Consider the following 24398-nt stretch of genomic DNA (forward strand, 5'->3'; position numbering starts at 1 on the left):
TCTTTTATGTTTTATCAAACACCTGAGTACTATAATTTGTCTTTGTGCATTAAAATTCATTACAGTATTTATCCCAAAAAACTGCCGATTGAACACACACACACACACACACACACACACACACACACACACACACACAAATACCTCGTGACATAAAAATATGCAACACCCGCTCTAGGGCCTCTGTTTAATAAAAATATAATTTAATGTTTGGGGGTTCCAAGTAGGTTTCTAGCAAAAAATGTTTTTTTACATGTAGGAGAGAAATGTCAGAATTAGCCTGGACTGGAACTAGTTTAACAGCCCATCTCGAACCCAAAATTCTTATTACCAAAGTGGATGATGGGGGCAGAATACTTCAGCCTCATTTGGCAGTTCACTTGGCCTCCGGATTTCTTTTTTGAACTTCTCTGACGTGCCACAAGAGCAGCAATATGGGCGGTTTCCTTACAGACCACAGCATGGCAGATAACCTGAAATTGACAAATAAGGTAATTAGAGGTAAATAGCAATTACTAAGACATAACAATCCACTGGCTTCTGTTCAGGACTCCAGCAGTTAAATATCCCTTTTGTTTCTCTCATATGATATTTCAAGTTTCCTACTGTAGCAGGTGGAGTGTCAATGGGTCACCCAGGGACCCCTAGGTGGCATTCTGTTGATCTGCGATCAAAGAGATACAAAGTTTCAGCCCAAGATAGTTGCCATTTCAAACAGAAACAACGCACAGTCCACATAGAGCATAGAACTTGTCTTATCTTTATCTGTATGTGGAGAATTACTGCAGGAGGGGCATGTTCCTGAGCCATCTGGACTTGGGAGTGGGCGTTGCCAGCTGGAAAACAGACTCCAGGACAGCTCTAATGGTCTCCCCGACAGGAAATAATTTGGATGATTCAAACCACTCCTGCTATACAAACTGCCTTACCTGGAAGCATTGGATAAGCTTGATACTATACAACACTTGCTCTGAAGTGTATCAGCAATGTAGCAACCTTTGAATTTAAAACAATTAAAAAGGTCCACGAACCGAATAGGTGTACAAACGTATTGATAAGGGGGTAGATTCAGGTCAGGCCCAAGCATAATTTTTGGACATGGTTTTGAGATATATTTTAATATATACAAAGAGCAAAAAGAATCTGATGGTGAATAGGAGAGGGCGATCCGTGCAGTGAGGGAAGGGGGGGGGGGGAATTACAAGAACCGATCTCCAGTGTGCCTCACTGAAGCCACACTGAAAGCCAGCAGGAGGGAGAGGAGAAGCTGGCTGCAGCAAGACACACAGGAGATCAGTTTTTGTAATTGACCCTCCTCTGCCCCCCCCTGCACCAATCACCTCCTCCTGTCCACAATCCGCTTCTTCCTGTTGCCCCCCTGATCTGCGGCCCTGCTGTCAGAACACCGGGACAGGCAGTGCCCGCTTTGTTCTCCTTTCCACTGCCTGTCACATGGGGGGAGATTTACTAAAACTGGAGTACACAGAATCTGGTGCAGCTGTAAATAGTAACCAATCAGATTCCAGGTTTTATTGTCAAAGCTTAATTGAAAACCACCAAAAACTTTACAGCCTCAAGGTGCTTATACTAATAATCTGGGAGTCCCTAATCTAGCAAAAATGAAAAACCAAAAACAACAAAAGATTAGTTATGGGTTCAACCAGAATACAGGGTTTTTATATTCATTACATATTAAACGTTAAATAGGAAATCCGTGACCAAAACATATGAACAACCGCTTTAACCGGTTCCTGACAGCCCTAAAGCAGAAATACTGCTACAGGGCCGCACGGGTGCGCAAAATCACATATACACATATACACACACACACACACACACACACACGATTTTGCATTTGCGGGTAGGGGGCGCGTGCAAGCCCTACCCACGCCGCCATTCGCGCCCGCAGCTGTCAATCACAGGGTCCCGGCCAGTGATTACCCACCGGTGCCCAGTGATTACCGACAATCACTGACGGGGAGGAGGGCTGCTTTTTTTTTACCAACAGTTGTCCTCCCTGTCAGTTTGGGCACACTGCTCTGGATGGCTGTGCACAGCCATTCAGAGCAGAGTGCTTACAGTTAAGCACATACCCTCCCACCTCCTAGTAAAACACTCCCAACACACGGTTAACCCTTTCATCGCCCCTAATGTTAACCCCTTCCTGCCCAGTGCCATTAGTACAGTAGTGTCAGTGCTTTTTTTTAGCCCTGATCACCGTTTGTGTCACTGGGGATGTCAGTGACACCCAGTTCCTCACAGTGTCAAAATGACCACCGCAGTCTCGCTATAAGTCGCTGATCACCGCATTACTAAAAAAAAAATAAAAAAATTCCAGTATTTATACCGCCATTTGTAAATCCTATAACATTCCCATAAACCAATTTATTTACACATTTTGGGATTTTTTTTTTTTTTTAGCAAACACATGTAGCAAACACATACATTTTGGCCTAAACCTATGACGAAATTTGATTTAAATTTTTTTTACTGGACATGTTTAACTGCTTTTGGGCCACCCTATAGTAGAAATACTGCTACAGGGCAGCACAGGTGTGTAAAATCATGTGTATATATACACGTATATATAGTTTTCGTACCCCTCCCAGATAGTGTCAGATTGCCGGTCAGTAAACCAGTAATCACATCTAACCCCTTGATTGCCAGGAACACGCTCATACACAATAAACCTCCATTGCTAGTATACTGTCTGAATGGATCAATATCTTTGAACAGATCAGCACTATACCAGTGTTCACATTAATATAGTGTCCCCAAAAACGCAGCGTTAGTGGGATCAGCCCCGGCACCTGCATTTACCCCGACGCTTACCCCCCCCTCTCCCCCAGCAAGTGCAGTGTCAGTAGGTCACTGTCACTTGATACATTGCACACAAAACCGCAGTGTTCGCAGGATCAGGCCTGATCTCTGCTAGCACTTGCTGGTAAATTTGTGTGACTCTCATATGCAGCAGAGTGCCAGTACAAGCGCCGCTCTACCTTCAGGTGAACTGGCGAGCACCAGCAGCCTAGTACATCCTGGTCTTACACATGCCAGCACTGCAGTATCACTTGGTGACATGGCGAGTTCCATAAGTGCAGTGGCAAGCACAAGTAATGTCCCGCAGCCACCAAGAATTCACACACAGGCTCGTAGAGCCCCTAGTATCCTTCTGGATGTGCTTGCAAACCCCAATTGACAGCTCACAAATTCTGCAGCACCCGTACTTCCCTCATTCACTGCCCAACCAACCCGGAATTCAGGTGGAAACTGCAAATTTAAATACTCCCCTTGATTTTTTGGAGCTGTTTTTCACAGAACTGTATGCATTGATTGTGGATCAAAGCAATTTACACGCACAACAGTTTATCGCCGCCAACCCAAATTCAAACTTTGCCAGACCATTTGCATGGAAACCCATTATGGTTTCTGAATTTAAAGTTTTTTTGGGCCTAACACTCAACATGGGCATTACTAAAAAAAAATTAATTGCGGTTGAATTGGTCCACAGACCCGATTCATCATATGCCAGTGTTCTCTGCTGCCATGGCCAGGCATAGATAAGAGAGTTTAATGCGTTTTATGCATTTCAATGACAACACACACTGTCGTCCTCAGGGTAACCCTGAATTTGACCGGCTCCACAACATTTGGCCCCTCGTAAATCACCTAAATCAAAAATTTGCAGATGTCTATACTCTCAAGCAAAAACATCTGCATTGATGAGTCCCTCATTCATTTTTCTGGCTGCCTTGCATTCAAACAATTTCTCCCCAGCAAGTTTGCCAGATATGGGGTCAAGATGTGTAAGATCTGTGAGAGGGCAACAGGCTATACAAGTAAGTTTCGGATTTACGAGGGAAAAGATAGTCACGTGGAGCCCCACGGATGCCCAGACTACATGGGGAGCAGTGGCTACATAGTTTGGGACTTGGTGTCATCCTTTTTCCATATGGGGTACCACTTATATGTGGACAATTTTTATTCAAGTGTGCCACTATTTAGACATTTTTGGAATTGGTGCATGTGGCACTGTGCAACCTAATCGCTGGCACTTCCCCCAACGGCTTGTAAATACCCGACTTAGAAAGAGGGAAAAAGCCTACTTGAGAAATGAGGATGTCATTCAGCTGCAGCACCGACTTGTTTATTTTCACAGCAACAGGGTCTTGGGCTCAGAATATACATAAGTAGGTGTGTGCAGTGCTGTTGAATGAGATTTTTCATCCGCAGTTAAAAAAAAAAAGAGCATATATGCCAAAGCATGGGGGCCTGGGGTGGCAAGTGGGTGGATGGCCCCTTTGCTTCGGCATATATATTTTATAATATTTTTTGGCACATTTCATGTCTGCCCACCATTAGAAGTGTGTGGATACAGGGCGGTATAGTCTAATGGTGGGCATACCACACACTTTTTCTTGCAGAGATTTCTTCTCTATTACATTCAGCCCACAGGCTGCATACAAAAAAACCAAAAAAAAAAAACCACAACACACAGCATACATACATATACTGGTACATCACTGGACTTTGAGGGGTTATACCAGGCATCATCCTGGTGTTTTTTTCAGCCGGCGATCGGCTTTCATGTAAAAGCAATCCTTGTGGCTAATTAGCTGCAGGATAGCTTTTACAAGCAGTGGGAGAAGATGCCCCCCCCTCCCCCGCTGCCTTCCACGGCATTCTGGGGCAGTCCTGTGCCATCGGGGGAATCTGAGAATGCAGCCGGTGTTTCTGCCAATTATCTCTATAGCCTAAGAAATCGGAAGCTACGAGCATTTCATAACTTCAGTTTCGCAGAATTTAAACAGTGCCATTTGTAAACTGGGAAAGGATCTGATCACACCGATCTTGGTGAGATTAGATAATGTAAGGGCAGAGGTGATATCTAGAGTCTGATAGACTCCGGATTTCTAACAACAAAAACAAAAAGAATATATGACAATGCCTATTGAAGTTACAGGGGATATTTGCATTCCCTGCGATAGCATTAAAAGTGATAAAAAAAATTTAATTAAATGGACAGTGTAAAAATAATAAAAAAAAAAAAACAAAACACCCTTGCCTCCCTGCACGCGCCCCCCTGCGTTTGCATTCCCTGTGACAGTATTATCACCCCCCCGTGCGCACACCTGCGTGCACGAACATTGACCCTATGCCAGTATGTAAACAGCGGTTGCATCATGCATGGCAGGTATCGCTGCGAACAGAAGATCAAGGACGGTAATTCTAGCACTAGACCTCCTCTGTAAATCTAAAATGGTAACTTGTAAAGGCTTTTAAAGAGTTGTCTATGGATATTAAAAATTTATACAGTTTGTCGCCATTGCATGGGGCATGCGCAGTTTTAAAGCATGTCATGTTTGGTATCTATTTACTCAGCATATCATCATCTTTTATATTCTACCAAATAATTTGCCAGTATATTGTGTTTTTATGCATTAAAAGTGTATTTTTGTCACAAAATTTGTGTTTGAAAAATCGCTGCAGAGTAGTATGTGACATAAAAAATTGCAACACCCACCATTTTATGCTTTAAAAAAATATATAATGTTTGGGGGGGGGGTCAAAGTAATTTTCTAGCAACAAATATAGATTTTTTTCATGTGAACAAAAAGCTTGGTCTTCAGGTGGTTAGACGAGTGAGCGATGTGTGGCATAAACATCTAATACTGGGCATAAAATGCCCCCATCCCCCCCGAAAACAACCCCTTTTTGGAAAGTAGACAACCCAAACTATTTGCTGAGAGGCATGTTGAATCAATAGAAGAATTTATTTTTTTACAAGTTTTTGGAAAATGACAAAACCAAAAAAAAAAAATATATATATATTTTTTTTTTTTAAAACACAAAATTGTCATTTAAATGATTTATTGCTCACACATGCCATGGGTATATGTGGAATTACTCCCCAAAATACATTCTGCTACTTCTCCCGAGTATGGGGATACCACACGAGAGAGACTTTTTGGCAGTCTAGCCATGTACAGGACCCCACAATGAAACCCAATAAGCACTTTCAGGCTTCTGAAGGGCTTTATTTCCTCATTACACTTTCTGACTACCTATCACAGTTTCGGAGGCCCTGAAATGCCAGGATAGCACTAACCCCCCCCCCATGACCCCTTTTTGAAAAGTAGACACCCCCAAGGAATTTGATAAGAAGCATGTGAGTATTTTGCAGATCTTGTTTGTTGCCACAAGTTTTTGGAAATTGGAGAAAGAAAACAAACATTTTTTTTTCTTTTTTATATTTCAAAACCTTGTGGGAAAAAAATGAGATGAAAAATACTCACCATGCCTCCTTTTAAATTCCTTGGAGTACCTACTTTCCACAAATAGGTCTTTGGGGGGGGGGGGGGGGTTGGTGCTATCCTGGCATTTCAGGGCCTCCAAAACTGTGATAAGTAGTGAGGAAGTGAAATGAGGAAGTTACGCATCTTCAGGCTTTCAAAGTGGCCATTGGATTTCAGGCTCCTGTATGTGGCTAGGCTCCCAAGAAGTCTCACACACGTGGTATCCCCATACTTGGTAGAAGTAGCAGAATGTATTTTGGGGTGTAATTCCACATATACCCATGGCTTGTGTGAGAAATATAGAACTTAAATGACAACTTTGTGTATATAAAAAAAAAAAATGTTTTTGTCATTTTCCAAAAACATGTGGAAAAAAAATAAATCTTCCATGGACTCAATATGCCTCTCAACAGATAGCTTAGGGTGTCTACTTTCCGAAAAGGGGTCATTTGGGGGTGTTTGTACTATCCTGGTATTTTAGCACCTCAAGAAATGTGATGGGCAGTCAGAAAATAAAAGCTGTGTAAATGTCATTATCTATACCATAGTTTGTAGACACTATAACTTTCACACAAAGCAATCAATATACACTTATTAAAACGTGCAGCAGAATACATTTTGGCCTAAATTTATGACTAACTGAGTTTACTATATACTTTTTATAGCTAAAAGTATATTTCTTAAAAATGTTTGGTCTTTTTTCGTTTATAGTGTGAAAAATAAAAAGCGAACGTGATCAAATACAACCAAAAGAAAGCTCTATATGTGTGAAAAAAAAGGACGTACATTTTGTTTGGGTACAGCATTGCATGACAGCGCAATTATCAGTTGAAATAGTGCAGCACCGAATAGCAAAAAGAGGCCTGGTCATTAAGGGGGGGGGGGGGTAAATCCTCAGGATGGCAAGTGATTAATAAACACAGCTGCACCAGGTATTGTGTGCACCAATTTTAGATCTCCCCTATGGAGTCCACAGTGGTGATGTCCCTTTCTTTCAGTTTATGTTCTGCTGCATAACTCCACAAAGCTCTGCACCACATATTACACCTGCATTTTGGTGTGAATCCAACACATAGGAAAAAATTGTTTTTGTGTGTCTTGCAGACACCTGCGTTTTTCTAGTGAAAAAAAAACAAAAAAAAAACCAGGTCTCTGCATATGGTGTGAACAAGCCCTAAAAGTCCAGCTTGCTGCATTTTTGGTGTGTGTTTGGTGCATGTTAGGACCCTTTCACACTGATCAGTTGTTTAAAAAAACTAATTATGCACTTTTATCATATTTTTGAAACTGAGCAGTGTGAAAGCAGCCAAAACGCAACTGACTGGTGTGAAGAGTTCCATACGACTTAATGGGATGCATTTTAATTGAAAAACTGATCAGAACCGACCAGTGATTACAGTGGATTTCTTAATCTTTCCTTAAAATGGAGGAAGATGCAAGTTATGTTGGGTATAATTCCTAATTGTCACTCAATGAAAGGTCAGAGCTTCCAGCAAGAAGGATGGGAAGTGTACTGCCTAACCACTTCCTGTCCGGACACTTTTACCCCCTTCCTGTCCAGGGCAATATTCAGCTTTCAGCGCTATCACACTTTGAATGACAATTGCGCGGTCATGCAACACTGTACCCATATGAATTTTTTACCCTTTTTTGAGACAGATAAAGCTTTATTTTGGTGGTATTTATTCACCGCTGGGATTTTTATTTTTTTTGCTTTGCAAATGAAACAGTCCAAAAATTTTGAAAAAAGCGTTTTATAAAATTTTGCAAATAAATAATATATATATATTTTTTTTTTTTTTTTTTTCCACTGTTGGTTATAAAAAATATCCAATAAACTCAAAGTTAGTCATAAATGTAGACTAAAATGTATTCTGCTACATGTCTTTGGTAAAAAAAAAAAAAAAATCTCAATACATATTAATTATAATTACGTATATTAATTGGTTTGTGTGAAAGAGTCTACAAACTGTGGTATATATATTGGAATTTACGTAGCTTTTACTTTCTGACCACCTATCACATTTCTTGAGGTTCTAAAACGCCAGGGCAGTACAAGCCCCCCCCCCCCCCAAATGACCCCTTTTTGGAAAGTAGACACCCCAAGGATTTTGCAGAGAGGAATGTTGAGTCCCTGGAACATTTTAGTTTTTGCCACAAATTTTTTTGAATATGACAATTTTTTTTTCTTTATACAAAGTTGTCACTTTAATGATATATTGCTAATGCATGCCATGGGTATATGTGGAATAACACCCCAAAACACATTCTCCTACTTCTTTCGAGTATGGGGATACCACGTGAGAGACTTTTTGGCAGCCTAGCTACATACAGGCCCCCAAAATCCAGTGACCACCTCCTGGCTTTCAAAGGGCGTATTTCCTCATATCACTTCCCCACTACCAATCACAGTTTCAGAGGCTCTAAAATGCCAGGATAGTACAAACACCACCCCCAAATTACCCCTTTTTGGAAAGTAGACACCCCAAGGAATTTGATAAGAGGAATGGTATTTTACAGATATCATTTTTGTCACAGGGTTTTGAAAAAGAAAAAAAAAAGAAAAGAAAAAATAATTTTTTTGATTTCTTCATTTTCCAAAAACACGTGCCAACAAATGAGATCTGCAAAACACTCACCAGGTCTCTTAGCAAATACCTTGGAGTGTCTACTTTCCAAAAAGGGGTAATTTGGAGGGGTTGCTTCTACTATCCTGGCATTTCAGGGCCAACATTAGAAGCTTATGCCACACATCACCCACTCTTGAAGACCAAGCCTTTTCTGACACTTTTTGTTCACATGAAAAAAAAACAGTTTTTTTGCTAGAAAATTACTTTCAACCCCCAAACATTATATATTTTTTAAAGCAGAGGCCTTAAAGAATAAAACGGTGGGTGTTGAAATTTTTTATGTCACACAGTATTTGCACAGCGATTTTTCAAACACAAATTTTTTGGGGAAAAATACACTTTTTAGAATTTTAATGCACAAAAACACAATATATTGGTCAATTGTTTGGTATCTATTTACTCAGCGTAACATCTTTTATATTGTATCAAACATGCATGCTGTAAAATTGTGCATGCCCGTGCAATGGCAATAAAGTACACAATATTATCGATAGGCGACACTTTACAAGTCTTTACAGGTCATCAATTTATATTTACACAGGAGGTCTAGTGCTAAAATTACTGTTCTCGATCTGATGTTTGCGGTGATACCTCACATGCATGGTGCAACTGCTGTTTACAGACCGCCACGGGGTCAACACTTGCTGGTGAGCACGCAGGGAGGCAAGGGTGGGGTTTTTTTTCGTTATTTTGATTTTTTATATTATTTTTACACTGTCCCTTTAATTTTTTTTTTTTAGCACTTTTAATGCCATCACAGGGAATGCAAATATCCCCTATAACTTCAATGGGCATTGTCATATTCTTTGAGAAATCTGGGGTCTTATTAGACTCTAGATATCTCCTCTGCCCTTACATTAGAGTAGTGCGTGACAGACAGCCCAGAAATCTCAAAGAACTGGAAGACTTTTGTAAGGAAGAATGGGCAAAGATACCTCAAACAAGAATTGAAAGACTCTTGGCTGGCTACAAAAAGCGTTTACAAGCTGTGATACTTGGCAAAGGGGGCAGTACAAGATATTAACTCTGCAGGGTGCCCAAACTTTTACAGACGCCATTTTTTTGTTTTCTGTTATTTTGAAAGTGTAAATGATGGAAATAAAATCTAACTTTTGTTGACATATTATAAGAATGTCTAATCTGTAATTTGATGCCTTTTGGAGATTTTTCCATCTTTCCTTGGCTTCTTAATGCACATTAATACAATTTTTTAGCTGGGGTGCCCAAACTTTCGATCCCCACTGTATATCTGACAATTAATTAATCCTGATGTACTGACAGCCCATCTAATTTCTTGAGGCCCGAAAATGCCAGGATAGTACAAATATCCCCAAATCAACCCATTTTTGGAAAAGGAAAATAGATAGTTCAAGGTATTTAGCAAGAGGCATGGTGAGTTTTTTGGAGGTTGTAATTTTTTGGAAAATGTAGACATTAAAAAAACAACCCCCCCACCCACCAAAAAAAACACCACACAATTTGTTTTAACATATTCTCACCAGTCTAGTCCAGAGTTTTTATATAACTGGTGTGGCGGTGATCATAGCCACTGACTGGTGACAATATGGAAAAAAAATAAAAATTAATTTGTATTTTTTTTCAAATGTTTCTATTTTTTTTTATTTTTGATTAATTATTTTTTTCTTTTTTTTTACTATTTTTTTTCTCCAACACATTGTGACCAAAGCAATACAATGTTACCATGCTCTGGGCAAGTGATCAGGATTTTTTTTTTTTTTTAACACATTATGATTGCGAATACCAATGTATTTCATTGATATTTGCAATCATTGTTACTGAATGAAACGGATTCATTCAGTCTTTTGTTGTGATTAGCTGTGATTGGGCAAAGCTCATCACATGATACAGATGGGCTGTGACTGGCCCTGTCTGTATCATGTGACTGCTTTGACCAGTCACAGCTAATAACATAATTATATACAATGGATGGAAGCCATCCATTGTTTACAATTGACTTGATCTGCTGTGATTGGTCACAGCGGTCACATGACACTGGCAACGGGCCGGAGTAGTGATATGTCATCGGCTGTGTCCCATGGACATGGCCGGTGACAGATCGCGCCGCCCCGCGGGCGGCTCATTTTGACAGGAGGTCATACGACGCCCAGTCACAACAAGGAGTGTCCCGCACGGCCGTCAGTCTACTATAGCCTGGGCGGGAAGGTGTTAACTACTAGTGAGGTGCAGGATGTTGCAAGCCAAAGATCAACCTTTTAAAGTTGAACTCCATGTACAAATTCTTTCCTATGAATATCTTCCTCAATAGCCACAAAAGGCAACTCTGCACATCATGCCTTGTCAAACCCAGTTATGATCATATAAAAGTAAAAGCAGCTGTCACCCTGTACAAGGAGAGGGAGCAGCAGTGACCAGTCTTTATTAAAGATGTTCTTGCACAGAGGCAAAGTGCAGAGTTTAAATGTTCGATTACTGTATACAACTGGAAGAAATAAATAAAGGACACCAAGGCTCAATTTAAAAATTAACCATGTGTCCACCACAAAAAAAAAAAAAAAACAAACCCTCAGAACTCTGAAGCAGCACAGTCCCTACATCTGCAATTCCTGGCTTTGTCTGGGCAGTGTTTACTTTCAATTTTAGTCCTCCATTGCACATATGAATATGCACCGCTACAGATGATTGGGAGAACTCAACAGCTAGACACACTTATATTTAAAGCCTGCACTCAAAGCTAAGATCAACGATACATGCTCTGGTCTACGGTGTGCCCCAATGTTCAGCTTTGGAGCCATTGCTCCAAAATAAGTAGCATAGTGATGCTAATAAGTTACATACAGTTTGGGACCGATTGTACTCTGTCAATATGCTATGTAGTGAAATACAATCCTGGAAAAAGATCTCTACAAGATGACTAACAAGCTGAGCTAAAAAAAAAAGAAACATATTTTGCTCCTATAGAAAGCATTAGTACAGCAGAATCTTGATTGTGAAGAACAATTTTGGGTGTCAGTTCATAAAATGTGTGTCTTACAACTGGAAAGAGAAGGGGAAAAATAGAAACGGTGGATCTCAGCTATAAGCAACTATAAATATATAGCCTGTATTAAAAATTTATTTGAATAGTGCTCACTTTAAAAAGGATAAGCTCACCTTTTGGGAAAAAATAAAATTAACTTTTCCTGCAAAAAACGTGCATTATTTTTCCCCAAGGAGCCTAGAAAGCATTGCACCCATGATCTATGGATCAGAGCGCAATGTCAGACTTCTGCAGATAAGCACTGCAGCTCTCAGATCGTACCTTCAAATGGGCTGACTGTTCACCAGCGACCTGGCAGTTGATTTAGAGCTACAAGCCGTCAGCTGCAATGGCTGATGGTACTTGTGTTCATGCATTCACAGGAAACAGTGAATGAATGATGTGTCGATGTAGGTGGAGCCCCACACGGTCACCTATTTTTGAATTGTGACAACGGGTGTGGGAAGAGGATTCCCCACCTGTTGTCACAATGAAGGGTCAATTGAGGGAACTGGTCCATGTTTCATGTTCCACCCTAAACATGGGTGGAACACGTAACATGTTCCAAAAGGTGATCTTTTAAAAGCAGGCTTAAACCTCTGCAAAATATAAAATAAAAAATGGGCCCTCAGGAGCATTTAGTCATAATAAGCTAAAATAACCAGCTCATTAGCAGATTATGACAAGCTTCCCTTTGAAAGATCCCCTCCAGTGGGAATGCTCCCATTGGTCACTTTCATTGTCTCCCTATCTTTCGGGCTCCAATTCTTTGGCCACTTAGTTTTATGGGATGATGTCATTCTCGAGCATTTGCACAGTCCTATCGTCTCCACCCAGAGCTGCGTCAAAATGTACTGTGAGCTGCACATGATCAGCTCAGTGTACATAAACATCAACAGGCAGGGAGAAGCAGTTATGACAGAAAAGACCAATAGGGTCCCTTCTGTAACAAAAAAAACAAAAAAACACGTCAATCATTTAATTTTTAGTTTTAATACTGCTAGAAAAAAATACAAGGGCATTTGTAAAACAATGGTTCTAGGTTTCAAGAACTAAAGCCCAGTTGACAATTTGATGCCTTGACCAATGATGTGCATCTGACACAGCTGAGCATGCATTTAGACAATAAATGGCTAAAAAGGGCTGGAGGAGATCATAAGTACAGATATGCAAAATGGATATAAAAAAGGTGAAAACAGTATTTTACACAGTGATGGTTTGTCACAGTGCTTCAGTAAACGATCTTCTAGTTAAGGTTAATGTTTGGCAGAACACCTTACCTCGCCAGTACGGCTGACTTCAATCTTTACAACTGTTGGGATGGCCTTAATGTATGCTTCAAGCGTTTGGAAGCCCATCTCCTTGAATGGAATATGTTCTCCAGTAAGGGATTTATATTCACTTTGTAGTCGAGGAAAAGGCACACCATTTTTGTTAGACTGCAAGACAGCCCGCAGCATCTTTGCTACAAGATCTTTTTCAGATTCCGACATGTTGCTATAAGGCAAAAAAAAAAAACCACATTAAAAGTATGTAAACCCTTACCTTGTAAAATCACGCATACATCCAGTTGAAAAAAAGGGCAAAACATTTGTGTATAGATTTAGAAAAAACATAAGAGATCACAATTTATGTTCTCAGATGCATAAGAGGCTTGAGAGTTGGGGGTTGGAGAAACCACAGTACACTGATCTTCCAAGTGAATGGCTGCACAGATGGGTGTGTCAGCACAAGCCTTGCCAATTGAAGAATAGGCAGGCCGGGTGCTAACAGCACAATCAGAAAACTGACTAAGCTGGGATGGATGTGCTCCCATTACTAGCATGGTCAGCCTGAAATAGGAAAGCAGGGGGACTTGCAGGGCCACCAGGTATTTCACACAAAAGAAATGCAAAGAGAACAGGATACTTTTTCAAACAAGTACATGCTACAGCAGGCAAATATCAGGAATATGAAATGCTGGGTTTACATATTCTTTAAGGGCATATAAAATAAAGATACTCCATGTAAAGATCCTTTAGTCCTGTTATGTATCGATTAAGAAATGCATTTAAAGTACTGCACACATACCTAGCAATCCCTTGGCACTTCATTTTAAAGAGAAACATGCGGGACTTACAGTTGTGTTCAAAATAATAGCAGTGTGTTGAAAAAAGTGAATGAAGCTCAAAATCCTTCTAATAATTTTTATTTCCATACACACAAATGCATTGGGAACACTACACATTCTATTCCAAATCAAAACATGAAGAAAAATATATCAAATTTGTGTTGTTCCTCTAAAAAAAAATTGAAGAAAAGTGAATATTAGACTGTTCAAAAAAAATAGCAGTGTTTGTATTCTTCTTTACTAACTCAAACATTCACTATATAAACTGAAAAATGTTTGAAGATTTTGCTTTCCTTTGAATTACTTAATATTTAGTTGTATAAGCACTGTTTCTGAGATCTGCTGTACATCTGTGTTGCATGGAGTCAACCAACTTCTGGCACCTGTGAACAGGTATTCCAGCCCAGGATGATTGGACTACATTCCACAGTTCTTCTCTATTTCTTGATTTTGCCTTAGAAACTGCATTTTTGATATCACCCCACAAGTTTTCTATTGGATTAAGATCCATGGATTGGGCTGACCACTCCATAACGTCAATCTTGTTGGTCTGGAACCAAGATGTTGCACGTTTACTGGTGTGTTTGGGGTCATTGTCTTGTTGGAACACCCATTTCAAGGGCATTTCCTCTTCAGCATATGGCAGCATGACCTCTTCAAGTATTCTGATGTATTCAAACTGATCCATGATCCCTGGTATGCGATAAATAGGCCCAACACCATAGTATGAGAAACATCCCCATATCATGATGCTTGCACAACCATACTTCACTGTCTTCACAGTGTACTGTGGCTTGAATTCAGTGTTTGGGGGTCGTCTGACAAACTGTCTCCAGCCACTAGACCCAAAAAGAACAATCTTACTTTCATCAGTCCACAAAATGTTGCGCCATTTCTCTTTAGGCCAGTCAATGTGCTCTTTGGCAAATTGTAACCTCTTCAGCACGTCTTTTTTCCAACAGTGGGACTTTGAGGGGGCTTCTTGCAGATAGCTTGGCTTCACATAGGCGTCTTCTGATTGTAACAGTACTCACAGGTAACTTTTGACCTTCTTTGATCTTCCTGGAGCTGATTGTCCTTGCCATTTTGGCTATTCTTCTATCCATTCGATAATTTGACTAATTTATTTCCATGTAAACGAGAATGATAGGAATATCAAACTTACTTACACAGTAGATAGAGAGGTAATAACATTTTTGGATCTATCAATTTCTATCTACGGAAATAAATTAGTCACCAAAACGTTTAGAAAGGAAACAGCGGCCAATACACTTTTACATGCTAATAGCTATCACCCAAAAAGTTTAAAACAGGGAATACCCATTGGTCAGTTTCAGAGAATAAAAAGGAACTGTACAGAAGAGGCTGAATATAGAAATGAATCTATTCAGCTCTACAAGAGGTTTAGAGAAAGAGGTTATTCACATAGAACCCTAAGAAGAGCAAAAAGAAGAGCCCTTGGTAGAACAAGAGAGGAGCTTATAAATAAATCAAAATCAAAGGCAGGGGCGAATTCGGCAAATCAACCGGTAAGATTCATAACTAAATTTGGACAAACAATGGGGGGAAGTTAAGAAGGCCCTGGACTCTCATTGGTACTTACTAACTCAAAATCCACAGATAGCAAGAGTTGTAGGGGAGAGCCCCCAAATGGTAGCGAAAAGGGCTCGGAACTTAAATGATATATTAGTACAATCAGAGTTTCAGAGGGCACCACAAAGAAATTGGTTAACTAGGAGGACTGGCCTATGTGGTATGTTCCCATGTGGCCACTGCCAAATTTGTCCATTTGTACATAAGTCTAATCAGTTCTTCAACAATGATAAATCTAAGGCATTCCAGATACGAAGCTTTATTAATTGCTCCAGTAGTAGAATAATATACATGATAGAATGTCCATGCAAGAAGATGTATATAGGAAAAACAAAAAGGAACCTCAGGACTAGGATTGGTGAACACCTGAGAGATATCAGAAATGAAAATAGGAATGTAAGAAAGGGAGAGAAAGAGAACCCACTGGCACAACACTTCAAAGAAGTACACGGGGGTAAAACAGAAGGTTTGAAAGTGAAAGGGATTTTCCTGCTGAATATTTCAGCTCGTCGGGGGGACTTTGATAAAGTCCTCCTACAAAAAGAAAAATTCTGGATTTATACCCTGGGTGCACTTGTCCCATATGGTCTAAACACAGAACTCAATTTTGGAGTTTTTTTGAATTGAATTTCTTGGAACCTTTAATATACCTTGAGTTATAACCTGTACTGGGGCACTATATATGGGAATGAAATATTGGTTTATCTGGAGAAAGTATGAATCTAACTATGTGATTCTCCTTATTCCCACTATACATTAAACTCCTATAATAATTAGATCAATATTAAAATTAGGAAATTGAACCCTGTCTGGATGTCTCCCTCTTTGAATAATAATCACTATAATAATAAGTTCTTTCCAGTATCCTCTTCAAAGATGATCTGATTTACAGTAATATGGTCTCCCCTTGCTATTGCCAGCAGTCAATTTAAAATTTAATATATGTGTTTTAATTCACTTTGGATATTTCAAATGTAGTGATACTCTTTCAACACAAGATGGCGAGGTGGAGATTCTTTGGTATGCAATTAGTGCATTATATAAGGCAAAGGACTGAAGTCCCCTCCCAGTTCTGACGAAGTCTGCGGTGATTGGCGGACGAAACGCGTCAACGTATTGACGTCACTACGCTCGGCGTCTTCACAGGGTGCGGCGCCCACGAGGTGGGAAGGAACGGCGGTGTCACAGCTCCTTGCTAGGAAGGCACGAGGCCCTCTGAAAAACTACCATAAGGCTACTATTACAGCGGCTCACAAACGGCAATCCCCCAGGGGAATATACCTTCCTCTGGTGGCAAGTTATTTAAGCTTACAGCTGTTTAGATTTATAGAGCATTTATGGAGTTAAGAAGGCATGTTATACGGGCCTAATTTACCCTGCATACTCGGGAAATTTTTTGGAAATCCTCTTTGGAGGATAATATATATATATATATATATATATATATATATATATATATATATATATATACACGCTATCCTATTTTTTGGCACTGTATGCTGTGACAGCCATATCCTAATGAAACCGCTTCAATTCTCTCAGATTGAGTAATTTTTGGAAACCCTTCATTGGGTATATAGACTCAGGTACACACGGCCTGCTATATATACACTATATGTGTCTGGAATTTACGTATTGTGACTACCTGGCTTCCCACCCCCTTATACATCTCTAAACAAGCATCAAGGACCTGATCCTATTTCAAGTCGACGGGAGTCTTCTTGATCTTTATTGATGGTAATATACTCATATTGTGGTTCTTATTTTCAGGGGTTACTTGATGCCTGTAATATATACACTTATCTTTTTATATATATCCTCAGAATCATCTGGTACTGTGGACTTTGTTTCATTTGGGGTGGCTACCCAGGAAGTCCCTACATTTGAGAAGTCGGTATGACAGTCTCATAACTGAGAAGGTAATAGAAGTGTCCACGAACTACTGTAGAGGGAGGCTTGGTGAGGCTTGGATGCGATTCAGCTCCTACATTTTCTTATACACATTGTGTATTTTTGTATTCCAGCTTCCATATACCAGGAGGCTCCTGACATATATTGGGAACATATCTGCTGAATACATGGCTTACTCCAATATAAGCTGGAAATCCATGGAAATCTAGGCGAAACTACCTCACCATTACTCTATATTGCCTTATATGGTGCTCTACTTGCTAAGATGACCCTATAATGAAGACGCCAAGTGCTTTTTAACATGATTTTATTTTGTTTGACATGTTCACCGTGCTCATGTTTAACCTCCTTATGATCTATGTGATCAAATAAAGTATTGCCTGGATTTTTTGAATTCATATTACTCCGCGTGGATCATTTAGTAACCTTCTTTTTTTCAGGTAGGAGTGCCCTTGTCACACTACCATATTGTTCAGCTTCTTTTAGACCCTGGATGTCTCAATAAAGAGAACCGATCACCAAAAATCATCATATAGGGGACATGATGAAAAGAAAAAAAAATAGCTTTTATTTTAATTGTAAAAAAATAATATAAAGTTACACCCAATCACAAACCACTCCCCCCCCCCCCCCCCACAAAAAACAAAAACCTGAGGCCCCTCCATCCCTACATATACGCACATAAACATAAAAGTACATGCTGGGGCGTCTACGCATGAAAACATCGATTGCGATAATCATGTCACATATCACTGCACACTCCAGAATGAGAGCAATAATTTTAGCAGCAGACCTCCTCCATAAACGGTAAACTGATGACCTATAAGGGGCTTTAAAAGTGTCGCCTATTGAAAATATAGGGTACTGCAGCTTGTCGCCATTTCACGAGCGCACAAATGTAAGGTTTGCCAAGTTGGATATCCATTTACTTGCTGCAACCTCATCTTTTATATTTTACAAAAAAATAGGGTAATTTATTGATTTTTTGTGTCATAAAATTAACTTGTAATTTTTTTTGCGGTAATATCATGCGACATAAAAAATTGGAACTGCCACAGGTTTTATTCTCTAGGGTTTCTGCTTTCAAAAAATATATAATGTTTGGGGGTTTTATGTAATCTTCAGGCCGAAAATGATTTTTTAAACTTGTGTAAAAAACGCAAAAATGGCTATAGCAGCAAAAGGGATAAAGGATAAGCCCGATACTCCCCTCTCCTAAGGAGCAGCCAATCAGTGCTCATTACACTGCAAGGTCTCTCTCCTCCCGGCTAGTCCTCGGGTGCGGTGCTGGAGACAGGCAGGGAGGGGAGGAGGAGATAAACAGCATAATGTAAAAAATATTGCATGTTTACGTTGCCATTAAGCCCCTTATGTTTTAAAAAGCCCCGGACATTCCTAAAATCACCTCCAATTTAAATACGGTTTTGGTTAAAATGTATTTATTTTTTATCTGGACAAGCAGATTGTCATGAGGGACAAGTAGATTGGGACACTGGTTTGGTCCCTGGACAAATAGTTTTTTCAAAAATTTCCACACCCCTGTACTTCTCAATTTGCCAGCAGCAACTTAATTACATATACTCAGCTTTCAAATCTGCTCCTGCCATTCTCTAGCTTCCCCTTTGCATGATCACTGTTGTTTTGATACATTATATATCTTGTTTTTCATCAATTAGATTCAGTCTATACAATATTGCAAAGCGATTGCCACCCTCAGTGCTATGTCTTGTCATTTTCCTGTTAACGGTATCCAGCACCGTGCCCAGGGACTAGCAGGGAGGAGAGAGACCTTGCAGTGTAATGAGCACCGATTGGGTACTCATCAGGAAAGGGGAGTGTCTGGCTTATCCTTTATACCTTTCGCTGCCAGAGCCATTTTTGCACAAGTTTAAAAAAAATCATTTAATCATTTTAGGTGTGAAGATTACCACCAAAAAAAACCCCAAACATGACATATTTTCTGAAAGCAGACACCCTAGGGAATAAATTAGTGGTAGTTCCAATTTTCTATGTCGCATGATATTACCGCAAAAGTTCAGTAAAAAATACACTTAGGACACAAAAAAGCAATACATTACTCTATTTTTTTGTAAAATCTAAAAGATGGGGTTGCAGCGAGTAAATAGATATCCAACATGTAAAACCTTAAATTTGTGCGCGCTCGTGAAATGGCGACGTACTTCAGTACCCTATATTTTCTACAGGCGACACTTCTAATGCCCCTTATAGGTCATCAGTATAGTGTTACGGAGGTCTGCTGCTAGAATTATTGCTCTCATTCTGGCATGCACTGTGATATGCAACATGTGTATCGCAAGCAACATTTTCATGTGTAGGCGCCCCAGTTTGCTTTTACGTTTGTACATGCGTATATGTGGGGGTGGGGCCTCAAAAATTTTTTTGAGGGGGGATGTTACTATGATTTGCAAGGCCAGCATTATCGATGCAGAAAGTTTAACATGAACAATATATCTACAAGCAGGTAAATGCATGTCATATTACTCAAGTTGCTTTGTAGGTACCTACAGAAGAAAAAAAAAATGCATGATTCGGGTGATTACAAATCGGAGTAGGGGACATACTAGCTTAATAATGGAGTCCCTTGCATTTTATGTATGGATGTTTAAAAGGATTACAATATCTAATCCACGAAAGCTGAGATGTGGAGCTGTTGATTCACCGCCCATCCATCTCAACAGCCATCTGTCCATCAATTAAACAGGCTTTCTGAAAAACTAAAAAGACTCACTTTGCTAAACTTAGATAACTGTATTGGGTAAAGTTTAGACAATAGTCAATAAGATAATTTCCAAAAAAGGTAAACACTGACAGAGGTTACCATCGCTACTGCGTTAACTATGTTCTCTGAAATCACAAGAGAAGGAGCACAGTTTATGAATCAATATCTGTGCTCTCCTTGCTCCTCGTGTATACCGACGGCACAGTACAGTACCTCAAACTTTGACCGGCTAACTGCTAAAGATGGCAATGGTAGTTTGTATAAAAATACTCATCAGTACATTTGATGATGCCACTAGAAACTTTGCAAGTGTCATTCAAAAGTATTTAATTTTTTTTTTTTTTTTAACATTCAGTTATAGAATGAATGGAATTTCCCAAACGAATAATACATTTACGGTTAGGAATTTGTTTGAGAAAAACATTTTCCTTCCCGTTTCTTCAATATTTTCATCACTACAGTCAAACACGACAACTGGTTTGAAACCAGTATCTTAGAAAATTGAACAATCATTCCAAAATCATTAATTTAGGACAAAAACGTCTACCTGCATATGGCCAGCTTAACTGACGATTACAGAAGGCTTATAAAAAGATTGGATGTAGAGCATCTGTGAACAGCAATTTTCAAGTCTTGCCACAGATTCCTAATTGGATTTAGGTCTGGGCTTTCACTGGGCCATTATGACATATGAATACGCTTTGATCTACATCCGGGTCTCCAAGCTTTCTAAACAAAAGGCCAGTTTATTGTTCTTCAGACTTTAGGGGACTATGGCCAGAGGGAGTAAACAGTGATTCTTTGGTATTAAAGAAACCAAGAGATTGCCCCATTGTTGGTGTCAGTGGGAGGAATAGTGCCCCATCATCGGTGTCAGTGGGAGGAATAGTGCCCCATAATTGGTGTCAGTAGGAGGAATGGTGCCCCATCATTGGTGTCAGTGGAAAGAATACTGCCCCAATGTTGGTATCAGTGGGAGGAATAGTGTCTTGTATCAGTAGGAGAAATAGTGCTCCAAGGACCAGAAAAAGGCAGGCAAAAAGGGCCAAATATGGCCCATGGGCCACAGTTTGGAGACCACTGATCTACACAATTCCATTGTAGCTTTGGATGTATGTTTAGGGTCGTTGTCCTGCTGGAATGTGAAAACCTCGGCCCCAGTCTCAAGTCTTTTGCAGTCTCTAGCAGGTTTTATTCTAACATTACCCTGTATTTGGCTCCATCCATCTTCCCATCTATTCTGACCAGCTTCCCTGTACCTGCTGAAGAAAAGCATCCCCAGAACATGATGTTGCCACCACCATGTTTCACGGTGGGGATGGTGTGTTCAGGGTGATGTGCAGTCGTAGTTTTCCACCACACATAGCGTTTTGTTTTTAGGCCACAAAGTTCCATTTTGATCTTATCTGATTAGAGCACCTTCTTCCAGGTGTTTGCTGTGTCCCCCACATGGCTTTTCTCAAACTGTAAATGGTACTTCTTATGGCTTTCTTTCAACAATGGCTTTCTTCTTGCCATTCTTCCATAAAGGCCAGATTTATGGAATGCACGAATAATAGTTCTCCCCCCTAAGCTGTGGATCTCTGCAGCTCCTCCAGAGTTACCATGAGCCTCTTGGATGTTTCTCTGGTTAATGTTCTCCTTGCCCGGCCTGTCAGTTTAGGTGGACGGCCATGTCTTGGTGGGCTTGCAGTCGTGCCATACTCTTTTAATTTTCGGATGATGGATTGAACAGTGATATTTCTACATGGCAAATAATTTACTAGCAGGTGTAGTAAAGTAATAGAAATCCAACAGTCATGACATGCATGCTGCTGATTCTGTGTAATTGAATCACTAATTGAAAGGGGCATGTTCAAAATAATAGCAGTGTGGAGTTCTATTAGTGAGGTCATTCATTCTTTGAAGAACAGGTGGCAATTATTGCCCTTATTTAAGGAAGGAAGGCAGCAAATGTTGTACATGCTGGTTACAGTGCATTTCTCTCTGAAATTCTGAGGAAAATGGGTCATTCCAGACATTGTTCAGAAGAACAGCGTACCTTGATTAAAAAGTTGATTGGAGAGGGGAAAACATATAAAGAAGTGCAGAAAATGATAGGCTGCTCAGCTAAAATGCTTTAAAATGGCAACCAAAACCTGAAAGACGTGGAAGAAAGCGAAAAACTACCATTCAAATGGATAGAATAGCCAAAATGGCAAGGACTCAGCCAACAATCAGCTCCAGGAACATCAAAGAAGGTCTAAAGTTACCTGTGAGTACTGTTACAATTAGAAGACACCTATGTGAAGCCAAGCTATCTGCAAGAAGCCCCCGCAAAGTCCCAGTGTTGAAAAAAAGACGTGCTGAAGAGGTTACAATTTGCCAAAGAGATATATTTTTCTTCATGTTTTGATTTGGAATAGAATGTGTAGTGTTCCCAATGCATTTGTGTGTATGGAAATAAAAGCTATTAGAAGGATTTTGAGCTTTATTAATCTGTCATAGGGACATTTGTTTTGAACCAGCTTGGCTCAGCGCTGTATACTGTATGTACATTACTGCACATCCAGCGGGCTGTATATATACTGTATACTGTATGTAGCCGAAGCTACCGTATTACCACACATCCAGTGGTAACCATCTAATTTGGAATTTGATCCATATGATGACTGTCTTACAAATGTATCACAAGATGTCATTCATGAACTTATGATGTCAGAGGATGAACATGAGCATTTTGAAGGATTTTAAGTACCGGTAAGTCATAACCATTTCAATTAAAAAATCTGATGTTTTTAAATGGTGTTGCCTCGGAAGGGGGTTAGACTTATATGGCGAGTAGAGCCCAATACCTATGTTTTAACTGGAAAATTAGGGGGTCGTCTTATACACCCAGTCACCTTATACGCCGGAAAATACGGGTATTTTTAAAAAATTTGGAAAACCATTCATCGTTTTCCTTCCACTTCACAATGATGTGCCACTTTTTTGTTGGTCTATCACATAAAATCACAATAAAATACATTTATGTTTTTGGTAGTAATGTGACAAAATGTGGAAAATTTTAAAGGGGTATGAATACTTTTTCAAGGCACTGTATTTTGACCAAATCATTGTTTTTATGCATATTGTCCAACTCCAAGCTGTATAAACTTATTATGCTTATTGGATTTAAGCATATCAGGTGATGTGTATTTGTGGAATGAGGGAGGGTGTAGCCTAAGGAGGCTGGATGACGCCTCTGAAATGCCTCCAAAACCTGTCCCCATTGACTACAGAGTTCCTGAGTTTGACAGGTCGCCTGACAGCTGCTTACAGTTCTGTCCCCGTGGTGGCTCGGCTTCCTGCACTGCTTCACCACTGAGGCTCTGACATCCTACAGCTTCCACCTGGATAGGAACTGCTCACAGTACTACCTGCCCATTACCTCGGACTTTTGTGAGTAAATTTTATTGTATATTGATGTCTTCCTAATAAACCAAACTACACTATCGGCACCCTGGTGCCTTTCATTCCCTTCCATTATTCTCACTTTAACACATGAAAATAAACAAGTGAGATGGAGACATTTTTGTTTTACATTTAGTTGCATAATAATTCTGCACACTAATAGTTACACAGATATTCTACTAAGAAAGCCAAAACCTCACACTTTCTTAAATATTCAGGTTTGGGGTTTATTAACATTTTGGAATGACCGAACACACCATAGTTGTTCAATAATAAAATTAGTCCCCAAAAATACAACTTAACTAATAATTGTGCACACCGAGTACTATGAAAGTACCGAAGGAACAACAGGTAAATATTCATATTAGGGATGCACCAAAATTTCGGCCACAGAAACATCAGTCGAAAATACCTCTAATCGGCACTGTGCCGATAGGAAAAATTTAGTCGATACAGGTGCCGATACAGGGGACTGTGTGTACTGCAGATGTGGGGGGGGTGGGCTGAGAAAGGCAGGAGAGGAGCAGTGTGTACAGGGACTGGCTGTCACTATATGTCTGTGCCGGTTTTTAAATGCAATAGCGGGGGGGGGGGCTCCCACATATGCAGACATTTCGGTTTCGCTTTTCAGCCACATGCATTCTGAATGTTCAGCATCAGTTTCGGCATCAGAATTTTAATTTTGGTG

General features: G+C 39.9%; 1 protein-coding gene and 1 long non-coding RNA gene across 2 annotated transcripts in view; one reads left to right on the forward strand and one right to left on the reverse strand.

Annotated features, from left to right (window-relative positions):
- Nucleotides 1-24398, reverse strand: part of LOC149473652 (tudor domain-containing protein 7-like) — a gene marked incomplete at its 3' end in the record, with an annotated part of 118813 nt that overhangs the window by 78943 nt on the left and 15472 nt on the right. Inside the window, exons 2-3 of the mRNA XM_089674769.1 lie at nt 13205-13421; nt 332-473 (exon numbers count right to left, since the gene is read on the reverse strand). Of these exons, the coding sequence (XP_089530895.1) occupies nt 332-473; nt 13205-13417 (355 nt within the window). The remainder of the gene's footprint in view (nt 1-331; nt 474-13204; nt 13422-24398) is intronic.
- Nucleotides 17441-17932, forward strand: LOC149473653 (uncharacterized). Its single transcript, XR_016312392.1, has 2 exons — nt 17441-17546; nt 17652-17932. It is a non-coding gene; the product is annotated as an uncharacterized LOC149473653 (long non-coding RNA).

This window comes from Staurois parvus, unplaced genomic scaffold, assembly GCF_062004578.1.
Source record: "Staurois parvus isolate SC_StPar_1 unplaced genomic scaffold, SC_StPar_1.0 ptg000012l, whole genome shotgun sequence".
Classification (NCBI taxonomy): Eukaryota; Metazoa; Chordata; class Amphibia; order Anura; family Ranidae; genus Staurois; species Staurois parvus.